Here is an 18,659-nt window from a genome sequence, read left to right on the forward strand (position 1 = left end):
CCAGTTAAATTCCTGAACAAAAAGATGCTACTGGATTTGACTCCCTGTGCTTGTTAAATGACAATTTTAACAGACGACTGCTTGGGATTCTTGGTGGAGAGGGAAGTTACTTTGGTTTGTCTTACCAGACTTCAAATTCAAAAAAACCAGGATGGGTAGCCACCTTATGTGCCTAGTCTTGTGAATAGAGTGAAATAGAGCTGTGAACTGCAGAAATTAGTTTTATCTCAGGTACTTAAGCAAAAAACCATATACAGGTAGACACTATCACTGTCTTTCTACAGGTACAGGATCAGATAAAAGTGACAGACTGATCTGCTTATACACAGCAATCCCCACATATACTTGTTGGGAATTCTGTGTGAAACATCTTCAGAATTAGACTTATTTACTCAACTATCCTTTCACAAGTCACAAAGATAATCACTAAATTTAATAATTTGATAAGGACCATATGCCCATATAGTAATTACTTCAAGATCAACCATTCTTATTTCAGTTTCCTAAATAAATTCTGCAGAAGGATAAATTTCTTGTCTTTCTGTTGTTCTCTTTCAACAAAATAAAATAGCCTAGGCAGGGAATATGTGGAATTGACCACTGCATGACCACACAATCATATATTTGGACATAAAGTAACTTGAGACCAAGACCTGCTATATAAGCTTTGGAGATGGAATCAGGGATGACTCAATGGCCTGAAAAAATTTAAAAAAGAATCAGTGCTCTGAAATGAGACACTATCAGCACTGCTGAAACCTATCATTTTCTTGTGAATCTCCAGTCATTTATTTTATGTAGTTTTCCCAGAGCTTGAAACAGTCTCCACTTTATGATTTTTTTTCCTTGCCTGTCTTTTAAGAGTCAGCAAAGTAAAAAACAGTATCTACAAGCAACTTGTAATCTAGTGGCATTTCTTAGTACATGAAGAAGCACACTAAATATTCACACCACATTTTCTAAGCACAGGTGAATTTTCTCCTGAGTTTACTGCAGTTTTACACTTCTGCAGCTCCTGGGAATGAATTCCTTGAGAACGAGCCTAATGCCAAAACAATACAGCAGAGATTGGATTTAAAGCTTGCTATCAAAATCCCAAATGGAGAAGAGCAAATTTCTGTTCTGCACAGAGAATTCTCCAGGTGTGGATAAGCCATGCTGTGACTGTGGAGGTATTTGGCTTGGTTCCATGGATGTCAGTTCAAGCAAGTCAATAAGATGGGATCACCCTAGTTCTGGAAGCAGAGGCCTAACCTGGATTTTATCTTTAAATTACTCCAATCGTTCTTCCTCCAAACTTAGAACAGTGAAGAGCTGAGATGAATTCAAACTCATAAACTTTAGTCAAACACATATCCAACAAAAGTTTTGACTAAGTAAATAAAGACTGAACCCCTCATCAGTCTCCATAAACACCAGTACTGACTTTTTACACTAAGCCAAAAAAATCAGAGTTACCATATTATTATTCTAAAAGATACATTAAAATACAAACTACAAATATCAGAGGAGCAATGCAGCTCATTAAACTAAATCCTTGTAGGCACAGAGTAAATATTCATGAAAGAAAATTGAATCGTACATTTGGGATATTTCTGAAAACCAGAAGTGAATTTCAGCTACTGACAGTTGCAAATTTTCCATTATCCTTAGTAAGATTTTTATGCATTTACACAATTTCAAAGGCACAGGACATAATAAAATTTTCGGTGTGGGGATTTAAAACCTAGAGGTTGTCTTCCTCAGGACTTGTTATTCAAAACAGCCTGCATCCTATACAGTGCACTCCAAACTGCACCAAAGAGCAGAAATCCGTGATGAACTCCCTCAGCAAGCACAGAAAGCTACTCCATCCCCTCCTCAATTTCAGGACTTCTTCATTTCAGAGCTCTTGGAACGATACGATACAAGAAAGACGGGACATGCAAAGCCTGTGCTTTTTCTGCTGTGCAGGAAAAGCAGGATGAGCTGATTGTTTAGGGCCTGGGAGAAGCTCACCAAAGTCAACACAACCCTTTCTGTTGATTTCAGTGGCTTTTACACCAGGCCCAAAACCAGACCAATAAAAACATCTAAATGGGTGATTGAGGCTTGGTATTGGCACTCCCACCCCGTCTCACCGACTGGGACTCGCTGGTGATTTGGCAAATGTGCTTGTACACGACACAGCAGGAAATACAACGTTTGGGAAAAGCACTTTGGCAGACAAAACCGCTTGCCTGGTGTTAGACAGGTACAGCTGTTAAGCGCTGGCTGCTTATTCCAGCCAGTGAAATGCTGTTGCAAATGAAAGATGAAGCATTGCATGAAGCCATGCCAAAATGGATAGAAGGATGGTTACTTACCAACGGGGCGAGCTGTTGACATTACAATGGTGTAGTGAGAACATAAAAAGGAAATTAAAAAAAGAAAAGAATATCTGTCAGAATGCATGACGTGTAATGTTACTTTTTACTATGGATACTACCATGATTGCTAACCCCTCAAATGGCAGCCTAAGTCAAATGTTGGCTGCTGTTATTGTTTAGTCACGTGCCACTATCATCCCATTTACTTGAGCACAGCATCTGAACAAGCTGACTGGAACCATTCTCTGAGAAACATTTTTACTATCTTCGCATGCCATCATCAAGTATCATTGTTAATGCCTGATAAAAGAAAAATTGCATTGCATTAGCACAAACTTTTAGATCCCAATGAACACATCAATTTAAGTCTCACACTGCCTAATGTCATGCAAGGCATTTGCTATCTGAGTCAAATACCAAATGAATTTTAAGCATGACCAGTCAGTACAGCAGTAAAGGCTACAGAAAGCCCAGGACAGTATTTCTTATTCAATAATGGGCATGAAAGCTTACAGCACAGTGCTTTTTCATCACTGACAGTGCTGATGAAAATATAACAAATGGGCTGAAATGGCCACAGGGACTTCAACCCAGAACCTCCCAAATCACTGCTTAGGTAACTTCTACTTCCTAAAAAATTGCTGTTAAATGATTGACAGGTTAATACTGTTTCAGGCTGATACAGAGATTGAAAGTTGCTGCTGCAACAAGTGATTTCTTGGTTATAGAACAGCCCTTCATTATACTTGTGCTGGGGAAGAGAGCTGTCAGTCCCTCTGCTAATAAAATACAGACATCTCTTTCAGAAGAGCTGAAAATTTGGACATAAAATTGACTCCAGGTTGCATCTGTGTTGGCAAAGCTTCCCTTTTTTTATCAGCAGCAACAATTACATATTTCTGAGCAACCACACAATTTTTGTTTTAAATTTATTTTTAAGAAGATTACCAGCCCCATGTGCTTATGGGCAGGCTAGGGCCAAATGTAAGACATGCAAATTCAGAGGTAACAGAGCTTGTGAAGGCCTTCTTATTTCTCAAGCTTTCCATGGCTCTGTCCTCATTTCATTTAACTATGTCAAGTCTGCTGCCATTCTCACCCATCATATAAAGAACACTTTTTGGCTTCCAGTGTTATGGCTGTATTCCTTCTTCTGCAGAAAGATGAGGTATAAAATAAGCATCTTTCCAAGACAGAATGTGGAGTCTGGGCCACAGAACTCAGATTCTGCTGTTGTTTGTGACAGTGTAATGCAACTTTCCTGACTGCATGCCCATCCTCTGTTTTAAGAAGATGGAGCTATGAATGAGGGAGCTAAGGATTACATGGCTGTTGTCAGGTGTGCAGGTGGAACTACATGACACCTGCAAGGTCCAAGAGAAGCTCAGGGTAAATTTTGAAACACTAAGTGGTTTTGCTCCTTTACATGACATGGTAAAACCAGTGTCAGACAACACTGTTAATTAAGAATTCAGAATTAAGGCTTTCCTTAATTAAGAAGCCCATTGTTAATCACCCTTTTAAAGTCAATGGGAGATCTCCCACTCCTTTGTTTTCACTAAATTCAGAGTAATAGCTTTCTCCAATGAATTTCTTGGTTTTTCTCATTTTCTGTCATACCCTGAACATATAGAATGTTTCTTATATCATGGCCTTCTTTGTATTGAATAAACATTATGTATTGTACTGTAAATGACAAACCCAGAGGGAAAAATACACAAGATAATGAAAATATGCTTTTACTGGGGGAAAATCGATTAAATTACACATTTCCTTGAGGTTTTTTTTCCCTTTAATTTCATTGAGTTCAAGCTTCAGTGATTTCAAAGGATTCTTTTGCTGGGTTCTTGCTATTGTTTACATTAAAAGTCAGGGTAGCAAATCCAAAAGGCTTGCTCCAGTAATGTGCAGAGTGGACACAGTTCTAGGAGTGTTTAAAAGCCAGGGAATTGGTTACCAGAATTACTGGACACTGCAATACTGCCTGTGACAAAGGAACAGAGTGAGACTGTTTCTGGGAGTTGGCTGTGGTGACTAATTTTCCCATAGTACAAAAGGGAAGAACAATCTCTTACACACCTATTTCTTTAACTCAAAATGGGAAGAGCCATATTGTCACTTACAGTCTAAAGTGAACACTGAGGTAATATTTCAACAGATTATCACAATGCTCTCTTTTCTTTGTTACATACTACCCTACAAAGCCACTCAGTGGCTTTTTTTTTTTTTTCCTTTGAATTCAGCAAATTAAACTGAACTGTGTCCATGCATTAAATGGATGGAAATGGAAGCTGGCCTCTTGGGTCAGTTGACCCCAGTTCTAATAAAGCAATCCATTGAGACTTTGAACATTTGATTTAATGTGTATGAAAAGAGGAGGACAGATAAAGCTAAAAATGTTTTTATTAACCTTTCACAGCTCTACTGAAAACCGTCAGCATGCACCACTAAACTGTGAAATAGTGTCTGCCTGATATCTATTGTGCCAAATTGCTGCTTATCTTTTGGAATGAAGTAATAACTATTATATTCTATTTACTCAAATAGAAATATTAGCTTACAAACTTTTTCTCTCCCTATAATCTTTAGCATGTCTATATGTACTGTCACGAAAGATATTTTGGGCATTCATTATTCCACCAGCCTTAAAACCTCCTTACCAAATCAAAGAGCATCACATAAACAGTGAGTGGATACTAGAGACCACAAATATTTTAGGAGAGAATAATTAGTCTTTACCTTGTAATACTTACACAATTTAATTAGGATTTTCTCTTTCCTTTGGCTATGGTTTATTTTTTGGATAAAGGGTAGTGATAGAGAGCTCAATTATGGCAGAGCTAATCCCATAATAATATTATCTGTATTATGTTTGTCATTAATAAATATAGTTATGCTACTCATTGTACTTAGAGAAAGAAACGTGACTAACAGCCTGAGCTGATGGCTCACATATTCACGTCTATGCCCACGGTTATGTAGTGCTTGCTTATGCATATATGCATCTGCTTTTCAATAAAAACACCTTGGGACAGGACTTTAACTGCAGGGGGATCCTATCCCACTGAAATCAATTAAAATTCTGCACGAGCTATCAGCAGGACCAGGAATTCACCTGTGCTGTAAATCAGTGCAGCAGCAAAGGGTGTGTGGAGCCCCAACAAGGGCAGGGAAGGATGTGGCCCATCTCATCAGAAAGCAATTATCCCTGCAGGACACAGAGGCTGCCCCTGAGGGAGCACTCACCTCGCACGGTGAGCGTAGCAGAGGCTTCCACCTTGCCCACGCGGTTCTCGGCGATGCAGGTGTAGGTTCCTTCGTCGCTGCTCACGGCTTTCTTGATGCGCAGGGTGTAGTCGTCCTTGATGTCGTACCTGTGTCACAGCAAGAGAGGGAAAACTCTTTTTGTGGGCAGCAGACATGGACAAAAGCTGTCACCTGGAAAATGCCAGCCTGAATCTATCTTGGAGCCAACTTGGGAAGATAAATTATTATCCAGCATGAGATAATTCCACGAAGCATTAATCTCCGTGACATTTTTATTGCGCTCTGCATTAGTTAGAAACTTTACATAAAATTAGTATTGCTATGTTCAGTATTGGGGCTTTATTAATAATAGCATTCACTTTGTCCTTAATCTACAGCAATAAGATAAAATTAAGGTATCAGACATCAGTTATCAATACATGACAGCTCAGGTTTATCATGCCTTTAATGGTGTGAGCTACACGTTTTACCTTTTGCTGATTTGGAAATTTCCTTTTATATACAGTTTTCCTCTACAGCAGCAATCCCCTAGGGAACAGTGAGCATGTTGGTAGGATCTCACACTACCCAATTGCAAACAATAAAAAATATATTCAAGCTCTGGAAGGTGACATTTATTGAAGAGGCACATTAAGGCAGATATATCAATTTCACAGAAATACAACAAAACAATTCAATAAAGGTGGACATTTTCTCTTTCTTAAAAGAAATTAGAAACAATTCAATTGCGCTTTGTCCATTCCTTTGTTTCTACTGTTGAAAAAATTCTAAAACTTTAAGTTTTATACCTGAGGATATATAAAACTTACTTAATGCAACATACTCCAGTATGTAGTGAACATGTATTCTCAAGGCACTTAGACTGATTATACCCAGAAAAAAATATTTTCAGCTGAATTGTTATTATCTGCAGAATTCATGCTTAACAAACTTTTTTAGGCTATGATCCAAAGCTCATTAAAGTCAGCAGGAGACTTCATGTTGTATAAAATATCTTTGGTTGCCAAATCAGGAAAACCCTGGTTATCAGCATAGATACTTTACCCTTTAGATATTATTTTGTTAAATTATTTTCAACAACATCTCTTCTTGATATGGTACATGAAGTCACCTTGAATCTAGACTTGGCTTCAGATTCACATGTATCAGTGAAATAGGAACATGAAACTAAAGACAGATCTAGACTTCAGGAGGTGTCAATATTATTTCTCACTATATACACAGTCATGACATAATTTTAGAAGAACTCATTTACTTTCTTTTTGTTATGCAAGAAAGGCCTTATACACTTGTACAGGAAACACACTGAAATCATGTGGAAGAGCACCCTTAAATGTTAGGATAAATAAGGACACAATGCAACAAGTCAGAGAAATGCTGTCAGGCCCTATGAGCATTTTTAGATCCTTTGGGAATGTGAAACATAACTTTTTTGTGTACATCACATATATTGCTATTGGTTCCTTTAGTATAGGTTTGCAGAGAGAGCACCATGTGCTAACAGACTTCAAAGCATCTTAACTCAAAGATCCCATGTGGTGAAACATTTAAATTTCTATTAGGTCTAACTAAAGCTCACAACACCAATTAGAGCATTCCTAGCAATTCCAAGAACAAAGAGCAGTCAAGAAATCTTTTCACAGTCACCACAATAAAACTTCTTTCTATATTCAGTTGGTCTATTCTATCAGTTAGCAAGAAAAAATTTAATAAAGATGAATTTGACGCTAACCATTCTGTTGAGGTTAACATTAACACATATAATACCAATTTCCTTGGGAGTTACATTTAATTTCATGTATATGCAGTACCTCAGATTTAACTGATTAATAATAGATATGCCAAAGGGAAAAATAAGTAAATAGATGTCATGGCAAACTTTAGAAACTTGTAGGGATAATTTTTTTTGCCAGCATAGTGCCATTGGTAGTGGTGAGGGGGCAGGTAGTTATGATGTTAGAGAACTCAATATGCACCTTCTGGAGAGCTACACATCTATTACAACTACATTCAACAGCCACATGCAGCTAAAGAACATTTCCTCTAGACTGCTCACAAATTATGTCATTTTGCATGCTGTGCTGCATTAGTCAGTGGCAAATAAAAATCACTGTTTTCATAAGACAGAAAGGGCAAATTGTCCCCCTTAAAAATCTCAAGAATATGACAACATTATCCTACAACGATGGAGCAGTTATTTGTCTTGTGTGACTGCAGAGTTGCAGACAAGAGAGAATGCTTATTTTCTTGACATGGGGCCAGCTCTAGGAGGCTGAAAATATAAATTTGTATTCAGCTCCTGTATGATGAGGAAACTAAGATCAGTGGTAATATAAATATGAATTGGATATCAGAATCAGGGCTATAAAGCTGGGCAACAATTAGTCATCTATGAAATTGATGGGGTTTTCTTTTCAAAGGACAGATAACATCCCTGTGTTTCACTGAATGCTGCTGAGAGGAAAACAGGCAGGCAGCAGGGCTGTATCTGAGACAGGGGCTGCCTGAACTGGGATGCAGGCAGGCTGGGACAGGGAGCTGCAGCTGACTCACTCTGCTTCCTGTCAGGGATGTGCTGGTGCCGGCATGCCAGCCAGCTGCCTCCGAGGCTCCGGCAGCCTTTATCCCTGCACCTGCCAATCCTGCGCACTGTGCCAAGGCTGCTGGGTGGAGGAGCCAGCTGCATGGCATGCCAGGATGCTGGGTGGTGGGAACAGCCACCAGCTCCCACTTGGGTCACCAAACGGAGGGTGGCGTAAACATGTCACTGTCATGGTCCAGTTAACAATTGCTTCAAGGACAGGTTCACCTCTGCCATACTTTTGGACCACCCTGACAGAACGTGCCAGCTAGCAATGAGATCCATGTGTGGATGGACCCGTGGGGTGTTAGAACCATCTGCTGTCCTGCAGTACTGATATGCTGCCCGTCAGTCATCTGTTCCACCAGCACTGTCCCCAGAAGTCACCACAGTTCAGGGAGGAGCTTTGGCAGATGAAGCAGACAGGAAGGAGAAAGGAGGAAAACTGGCTTTTAGCCTGACCCACAGCAGCATAAACAAAACAACAAGGTATGGAGACTGAAGGTCTTTTGAATTTCTCAAGCATCCACCTACTCAGCCTTGAACAGTGTCTTGTCTCTTCTCTGTTCTAGAGCCCCAAATCCCCACAGCAAGACATTTTCACCTCATTTTCTGTGGAAGTCCACTCTCATCTGGATTAGTGCTCCTGAACACTTCGAATTAGGATCAGGGACCTCTCTGCTAATACCAATCACAGAGAGTGTTAACCAGGCTCCTGGGCTGACAATGGAATGGCAGAAAACCAGGGTGCAGTGGTTAAGTTGCTCCTTAACGTTGCCAGTACATGAAGAAGGCCATGTCCTCAAAATATGTGCAGTGTCAAGAAACAACTTGTGACACATTGCCCAAATATTGCTGACTCCTAGCCAATTAATGCAGCATTGAGCTAAAACCAGAGGGTGTCAGACATCAGTTTCATGTGTTTATGGACATCTAATTGATTTTAAGTACTTCTCTTTGTTAAACATTCAGAGGTGCTTAACCTTTCAGTTCAGCTTAGACTTCAGCCATCAGACTGAGCTGGGAGAGGTCTTTTAAACAGCCAGTCAGTCTGTGCCAGATACAAACCAGCCACTTTTGGGCACCACCTTACATAGTTTCTGTTCTACAAGTAATAGAGCAGGTCTGCCTTTAATTAAGCGAAAAGGAAGCGGCTGGCAGGGGACTGGCAAGGAAAAAAGAAAGAGAGAAACAAGAGGAACATGAGAAAACACTGCTGGTGAGGAAATTCTAATAGAAATTGGGTGATTTTGAGTGAAATCTGGCAGTCCTGGCACATATGAATGCATTCATTGTTGCTAGTTCTGATTAATGACAGTTGTACAATAGTGTGCTGACAGTCACTGCCATACAGACACAATTTTTTTTTGATATGAAACACTGCTGAAAATGCAACCCAATCAGATTTGGCCCCTGAACAACATGTGCTATCATCACTGTACTGTGAATTGAGATTGATTGGTAACCAGCTGTGACAAAGTGGGAAAAAGAGCCTTGTCTTTTTCAAGAAAAGAAAAGAAGAAAAATAAAAAACTGAATTGTGTCAAAACCATTACCATCTGCTCAGCCAAATAGCAAATAAAACAAAACACATTAACTATTTTTAAGTATCGCAAATTAATGTACTGAGGTTGAATTAATGTGTTAACTTAAGCATCTAAGAATAAACTTCAATTGAACTGGTTTTGTCACAGTTGGAATTTTTTTCCCTACATTTGGAAGTGTATCTGTTCACACTCAGCCATCAATCTTACTAATGATTATCAAATAAAAAAAAATAAAGAGAGAAAAATTTATGGAAGTTAGAGATATTTAACAAAAATATTTGAGTTTTTGGAATTTGATATAAATTTTCCACAGTGTTTCACAGAACAGTGAAATTTTTCCCTAGTTTCCATATTTTCAAAAATGTGCATGCAACTATGCATAAAAAATACACCTCTTTTGTTTTTAACATGCATAGATAGCAAAAATGCATCTGCAGCTGGAGTAATTTCATTCCTAAATATCCAAGTAGCCTAACTGGGAATACAAGGATGTACTTGCTTTAGTGGTGTACTTTCAACTTCACAGAATGCTCTGCTGAACTCAAGAAACCCAACTCAAGAAGTCTTATTTCTTGCTAAAGGGATATTCCAAGAGGAAAAAGTCACATCTAAACAGTTAAAAATTTTGCATTAATTTATACCAGGTATATATTTTTTAATCTAAAACATTCTTGAAAATAAAGAATATGAAATAATAAATTAGAATCTGTGTATGTACACATTGTAGGCTTGCCTATTTTTTTTTTTAAGAGATGGCACACAAATGACTTTTCTGTATTTTCTTTTGCCTGTTTGCCAGACTATTTTGCAGAACACGCACAAAGCTTCAAGATTGCTCACAACATCTATGATTAGGGAGCCCAAAGAGAGAGATGCTACTGGCCAAAACCAGGGTAAACAGGAGGCAGTTAAGGAGGCTTAAGCTTCTGTCTCCACTTCTGTTTCGTGGTGCTGGCACTTCAGCTCCCAGCACAGTGCCACAGCTTTTCACTGGCTCCTGCATCCCTGTGCCAGATGGAGGGAGCCAGAGGGAAGCTGCAGTGAGATGGGAAGTGTGAGCTGTTACCTGCTTCAGGCTTGTGTGATCCAGCAGCAGAAGGGAGAGCCTCCATGCCCACTGGCAATGCATATCTGACACAAGCTGAGTTATTTTCACTTCCATCCCACGCACTGATAAGTGGAAGAAGAAAGAAGCCCAAACATACATGGGTAACAGTTTTCTGGGGAAAGATATGGGAGTGTCAGGTTTTTTCTCTAGCAAAACCTAAATCAGTGACAGTTATGGATATATTTGCGTGCACTGGTCACAAACTACTCTGTTATGCCCCTGAAATCAAAAGCTGCTTTTTGCTGGGTGGCTCTAAGACACTGCTTACAGCCATGATAAATTGAGCTACCAGGGAGCTATCTCCAAGGTCCTGACAGCATGGCTGCTCCTCACATCTACATGTCCAGATACCCTTTCGTTTTTTAGCTCTGCTATTCATGCCAGAGAAAGGTAGAAGACAATGCTATATTACTTTGAATTTCTTTGTGTGATGCATGTTTGCAAGCTGTCATATAAAAGGGTTTCTGTATTCCATATTTCCTTACTCTATACAACAAACCAGGAAAAGAGTTGTGTGACAGAAGCTGCTATTCACTCTTGTGATTTTTCTTCAATTATGCTGACTCAGGTTCTGCTTTAGTCCAAAACCTCTTATGGGTTGTGATCAGCAGATTATTTCTATCTGTTAGAGTAGACATTCTCAATTGCAATAATTTAAAACAGAAACCCACACTGCACTGTGTTATAAAGCAAGGCATTCAACAAAGTGGTCTAAGTCTCATAAAATACGTGGACAGCTGTTACAGTTCCTGGGCCAACACTGGGAAACCATACCTGTTTCCAAGGATATAGTGTTTTCCAAATTATCTGGAAGCATTACACTCCATAGCACTGCTCTTACATGCAAACAGACAGGTGTGACTGAACACAAAAATGCACAGTCTCTTACAAAATCAGGAGCCATGTGCTCAGAAGAGAACCAAGGAAGCAAATTGAGACTGGCTTTCGGTTCTCTTTGAAATAATTTGGAAACAAACAGCAGTTAAGAACAAAACATATGTCTGGGAATCAATGACTCAGTAAGTCCTATCTAAACTTATGCAGAGATCCTTTACATCTCTGTTTGCACATGGAATGTACTCATTGGGAATTACCACATGATAATTACCCCAAATGGGCTTCTGATTCGATTTTAGTTCCAGACAGAGCTCCACATTTCAGAAACTGGAGCTTTGGTGGAAGTATGATCTAAGAGACTTTGTAATCACTTGGCATGAAGACCTATCCCCCATCACCAGGAGTAGTCCTTTCCCTCACAGATGAGACACATTTGTCAGGCACTCAGGGAGATTTATATTATTAATGCCTATGTCATACATTCATCCCTCAGAAAAAAACTCTTGATGCTCAGAGTTATCTGGTTTTGCCCATTTCAGCTTTTGAAAAATTGAAATGTTACTGCATGGACTGGAACAAAGTAAGATCTGAGCCCAGACTGGCAACATGCACCCACTAAACTTGGCTTGATGCATTTTTTTAACATGAGCATGCAGCTCATGAGTAGTTTGACATAAACTAAATTTGTGTTTGCCTTTTTATTATTATTTGCCTAAAGCACATGAAAGATTACTATAAACTTGTCAGAGAAATGAAGTATTTCCTAATCTGTATTTTGAATCAGTAACTAACCTTGAAGTGGCAATTAAAGATGAAGTCATGTTAATGTTGCAATGAAAGTGCCTTCAGTACTGCAGTTGAGCCAGAAGTCATATTCTTAAAAAGTACATTTTGCTAGTTAAGCAATTACCAACCCAGAACTTACTGATAGGAACCTGAAATAATTTTTAGGCTTAAAACTTTACCATTAAAGTGTTTTCACTGACAGTGTAAGTTAATTTGTTTTTAACTCAGATGATAAGTTTTTTATCCTATGAAGAGATGGAATGTGTTAAAGGAGAAGAAATCCCTGCAGGCCAGACATTCCAGTAGCATCAGTGGTTAGAGCTCTTGAATCTTACTCCCACTTAAATATATCTAAAAGCTTCATCCTCCCTGTTTTCCCGAGGCTTTCATGAAAAAAAAATGCAGAAGAAATGATCTTTACTTTTAAATTCTATAATTTTAATGGTTATTAAACTGATAATAGAAAGAAGGCTACCTTAATATTCTAAAATTTATAAATTCAGTATACAAACCATGTGGTTACTAGGCTTTTATGGAGTATACTTTAAGCATTAGTAGGACTATTTTGAATGAAATTCTACATTTAATTTCACTGTGTCCTCTTCCTGCAAGACAATTTTTCACTGCAGCCTTCTGGGAGTGGAAAATTCAGATAAACCCATGTTTGAGGCTACTACAACTGGCATTAAATTTTGTTTCTGAACTCTTCTAGTGACTTCATTAGTGCTCTGAAATTTAACTATTTTAGGCTGCAGAGTAAGAAAGAGTAAAAAGAAATAACAACATTCTCCTGTGACAATACTGTTTCTAGTGAATACTGTGAGTGATCACTTCATAGATCACCGAGAGTTCACACAGCATAAAGAGAAAACATGCAGGCAGGAGTGCTAGTTGACACAATTCCTTTATGGCTGCTGTCCATGGAGTTGTAAAGCTATTTTTCCAACCTTGACCCTTATGTAAGCAACTGGAGAGTATTTTCATGAATCTGCAAACAGACTGGCTGAAACAATAGCTCTTCTTCAGCTCTGTGGTGAGAACTGACACTTAACATGAAGCCAATTTAAATGTCAACGTTATTAACTGTTTCTCTGCTGATCAGTCTAGCAGAGCCACACATCTACCACTTTTGCTCCCAGCATTTAATACTTCAGACAAATAGAATGGCAGGCAACTCCTGGGTTAGACTATAAACCCCTGGGGTAACTGTGGGGCTATGCAATTATAGGACTTTATTCAATGTCAAGTTTTGAGGGATTTAAAATGTAAAAAAAATGTTGTCGTTTACACATTCACTTGGGCATGTACTCCTCATACAACTCTAAGGAATATATTTCCACTTGCAGAGCAGGAAGGGATCAGTGACAGGCAAAATAGCAATCAGAGAAAAGGGATACTCAACCAAAAGTGCTACAGGAGGGGGCATCCCACTCTCACTGGGGTACGTCCTCTTGGTGTTGTATACACAAAAATTAACCAACCCCTGCATCCATTTTACCTCTCATCACCTCTCTATCGCTACATGGCATCTCTGATTTTACAGGAGTTTCCTCAAATGGTTCAATATAACAGCTGAAAAGATGCTTATGCTACACTTGGCTGAGATCTGCCAGTGTTCACTCGTGCCCCACGGACTCTGCAAGTTACAGAGCAGCTCCCTCTGTGCCAGACATCAGCAGCAATATCCTCTGCAAACCTCCTCTCCTGCCTCCAGATGTATGTAAGGATACAAATACCATGCTAAATCTCTTTCTTTCACTGTCTCTTTTTGACAAGCTATTAAGAACATCCAATCTTCCCCCCCATGCTCCTCATAAAGGGACTAATCTCTCCTTAATGCTTTAGCTTAAGGAAAAAAAAAGATGGGCATGCAAATCATACAGGATCTAACCAGAGATGACAAATAGTACATGTGATATAACTAATATGAAAAACATCCTTTTCCCTAGACCCTTCATTTAAAACCATTAATTGTTATTAATTGCAATAGAAATTTGCTGATGTAACCAAAGATTACATTCATTACACTACTAAAACACACTCTTTATTCTAATTAATTTTCAATACACATTAGACTGCATTTTGTTGCACAGATATTAGCTCAAAGAAAGCACACAGTGCTGTAGTGTTATTAACTCATATTTCATTGAAAGGTCATTCTCCTCTTGGTTGTATCTAGAGGGGGCTGGAATTAAATACCTCAATATCCTATCCACAGAATATAAATGAAATTACAGAGCAGTGCTGTTTATTCTTAAAAATTAGTGTCTCTCTTGCTTACAGAGCCTTATCCTGAGGTCATGATGTGGTGGGTATGTGCAAGGTGCCCACCAAAACTCTCATGAGAGAGCAACTGCTCTGCAGACATCAAGGTCAGTGAAGAAGGAGGGAAGGAGGAACTCCAGGCACAGAAGCAAACTGCTTTCCCTTAGGAGAAAGCAGTGGCAAAGACAAGGTGTGATGACCACTGACCACAAGCCCCTTTCCCTGTCAAGGAAAAATGTGGGGGGAGGGTGTTTTTAAGATTTGGTTCTATTGCTCATTGTCCTTTTCTGATTAGATTGATAATAAATAGAACTAGTTTTTCTCCAGGTTGAGTCTGTTTTGCCCATGACACTAACTGATGAGTGATCTCCTCATTCATATCTTGACCCATGAGCCTTTCATTATATTTTCTACCCTCCATGTCCAGCTGGGAAGGGAATAACAGAAAGGCTTTGGGGGACACTTGACATCCAGCCAGGGTCAAGCCATCACAATGGAGAAATAAAAATGCAAAACTTCTCAGGCTATCAGGCCCTTTTTGGATCTCCTCTTAAAAAATCCAGCTTTTCTTAGTTCATTAGGTTTGCTGTCAGTTGCGTTTAAATTTATTTCAAAGATTTGCATCTGGAAGACCGTGAGATATTTTTAAAATGCCATGTCTTACTCCTAGTTTTGGGCTCATGAGAAGCCATGGAGGAAAGCAGAGAAATGATAGGTGTGCTTTTTCATTCAGCTCTATCAGAAGTGTGACAGACAACATTTCTGCCCAGACTATGCATTAAAAAAAAAGCGGCCAGTTTTAAAAACATAGCAAAACTAACACCTACACAGGCTTGTGCTGTTGCAGCTAACACATATCTTACAATATATTAACTCTGTGCTTTAAGAATGCTTATTCCCAAATAATTTTCAATGAACATTCCTTATCTCCAGCAAATAAGAAATCTTACTGTGCTGTTTATGCTTTTCACTGCTGAGTGTTACAGCTCTGTTTGATTTTATAACCTACAATCTCTTAACACTTAGCCATGCACCTTGTGTAAACTACACACCACTTTCCTTCTGAAGCATCACTCTTGGTTTTTCTGCCCACATTCACATTGTGTGGGTGGCAGACAAAACAAATACCTCTCCCTTTTGGTGCAGTTGCCACTTTTCATCTCTAGTACAATATCCATCTAATCAGACAATGCCTGTAAATGCAACTTAAAAGAGCAGGTTGTAATTTCATTAAAGATGTATTTACTGAGCTAAAACAGCTGTTCTGGGCTGGAATGCAAAAAAAGGCCTATGTGATTGCAACTCAGTCATTTTTAAGGCAACTGAAAAATACATTTGCTGAGCTAACCTCACTCTCCCAAAGAGCTGGCACTGCTAACTTCTTCTGTATAAAAGGTTTAAACAGTTATTATAGTGTGTCATAAATTTTGACTTGTAATTGAAAATCTCTTCACTTCCTAAAAAAAAAAAAGAAGTACTTATTACTTGCTATATAATTACAGACCATGCAGCTGCTCTCCTCGGCTTTGCTAGAAAATCTGAAGACATGAAACACTGTACAAACCTTATTCAAATGTTATTAAATTGCTAGTCATAGATCTGCCACTCTCATACTGTAGGCTCTCAAATAATGTCATTTTCTTCCTGTTACCAGGACTAAAATGTAGATGAATGAAAAGTTGATCCAGGCCAGATTGAGTTCTCTACCACACAGGAGATCATCAGCTCCTTGGAAGGAAAGTATAATCTCTATTTCTGCTGGGTAGACATCAAAGGGAAAGACACCTGAACATGTATGTGGAAAAAAATGTCAAGGCATAAAGACAAATTTTATTGAATTTTCAGTAGGTCTTAATCGTTATGCATGGCCACAATTGTCTGAGTCACTTTGACACAATCTTTGTGCCATTTCCTTGTGTCACTTCTAATGAGAAAAAACTCTACTCATAGAATAGTGAACCTCATATTGCAGCCAAAGGCATAGCACTGGTGACCCCACAACATCCTGTTCACCTCCAGTAGTTTGACATGAGTCATGCTTGATTAACTATTCCCCACCCTTTGTGTACTGTGGAGGCTGTGGTGTGAGGCTGAATTTTTAGAGCAAATAAAATAAAATATACACCATGTGCCTCTACATTTGATTCACAATGCATTTCAGTCTTGGGTCACTGATTTGAAGTGGACAGCTTCTGGAAAAAGGCTTTACATACCCCAGACTTCACACTGGATTTTGAGTCTCCTTGTTGGTGCAGTATCAACATTTAGATCAACAAGATGTTAATTTGCTGGGGCCAATTTAGGCTCTAATAAGAATTTTAAGCACTGAAGAATAGAAATAATTCTTTATCACAGCGGTGCAAAAGAACTATGAAAATAGTTATCATACATTGCTCACACTACTATTTTCATCTATTATTTATCATTTTTTAAATTCCTGCCAGTCACACACAGAGGAGCTCCATGACATATATCATGGTTAGAAATTTCAAGTCAGGTCTGCAGGATGTTGGATAAGTAACTTCCTTTGACCACTAGTGAGACCAATGTTTCCCAGGCATTTTAAAATCTGCTTCTCAAACATACAGAGTATCATACTTGATTTAGATCATCAGTTCAGAACAACTGAAATTGGGAATGAAGTTTTGCACCCTCAGAATAAACTGTTTATTCTCAGATTTGAAGCATGGTTATTTATATACTCCTGAGCAATTATACAGACAATTTGACAAATAGATAAATTATTTTTTTATAAAGAGTCATGTTTTCAAACATCTTAATTTCTTTAGAAGTTGGGTTTTTTTTTTTTTCATTTAATCCAATTGCAACTGGAGATGCTTAAAGTCCATCTGGGACCTTTATAATTAAGGCTTTAACAGCCTGAAATTATTTTCCAATTACTACTCAACACACCACTCAGTGTAGCAATGCTGCTCACATTTGTCACCAGAAATCACTGGCATTACTTTCCTCTTTGCTTTCTCATGGGTCACTAAAAAAGCTAAAACAAGGTAAGGTGGAAAAACAGACTAGGATTTCAGAAAAACTATGGATCCACTGTCACTGATTCTGGCATTCACCAGGAGCAAATTACAGAAACAAAATGCATACAAAAATTCAGTTTGTTCCACTTCGTGGTCACTGAACTAGACACCTTTGAAAGCTGAATCAACAATAGACACATTTAAAAATCTGCTGTAATTGTCTTGCAATCTAGGGATGAAGCCAAAATGAAATTTTCAAAAAAATTAAAATAGACCGATGTGCAAAGAACATTGTTAGCTATAGAAACAGGAAATTTATATTGAAAGTTATAAGAGAAATAGCTCAGAGAGCTGCTCAGAAGTATTTATGCATGTGGGAAAAAAAAACAAAGGGAAAACCTTGAGGGCTTTATATTTCATTGTAGATGTTAAAATGCTTAAAATAGAGGAGCTCAGTTTGTCTTTAACCTCAAAAAAAAAAAAATCCCTCAATTTCAACAGTGAGGAATTATTTTGACTTCCTTTCCTAATTTATAAAATTTTGATATCAGAATTTTCTCATCCATCCATTCATTCAGACTATACTTGGGCAAACTTCTTTGCTGGTATTAAAAAAATTCAGAAAAACACAATAACTTTTGTTTTAGAGGCTCCAAGCTTATCTTCCTTGATTAAGCATCATGCAGCATGGTTTGGAAATGTCCACTTTTTGGACAGTGAAGATATGCTCACATATCGTGCTATATAAATAAAAAAATCACAGAATAGAAAGCATACAATGCTAATTATCAGAGGCATTTGCAGATGTTGGAGAAAAAGAAGGGATACAGTCACTAAAAAATATCTAACAGAAATGCAATCTAACCAAAGTCACTGTAGGTTCATCATCTATTACTTCTGCTTATGAGACCTAGAAGCAGACATGATTTAAAACAA

At 38.4% G+C, this 18,659-nt stretch overlaps 1 protein-coding gene across 1 annotated transcript in view; it reads right to left on the bottom strand.

Moving 5' to 3' along the window:
- The window catches only part of ROBO2 (roundabout guidance receptor 2), a 439,359-nt gene that overhangs the window by 115,672 nt on the left and 305,028 nt on the right, over positions 1–18,659 (bottom strand). The window contains exon 6 of the mRNA XM_066571926.1: positions 5,595–5,722. Coding sequence (XP_066428023.1) covers positions 5,595–5,722 — 128 coding nt within the window. The remainder of the gene's footprint in view (positions 1–5,594; positions 5,723–18,659) is intronic.

Source organism: Molothrus aeneus, chromosome 2 (assembly GCF_037042795.1).
Source record: "Molothrus aeneus isolate 106 chromosome 2, BPBGC_Maene_1.0, whole genome shotgun sequence".
Lineage (NCBI taxonomy): Eukaryota > Metazoa > Chordata > Aves > Passeriformes > Icteridae > Molothrus > Molothrus aeneus.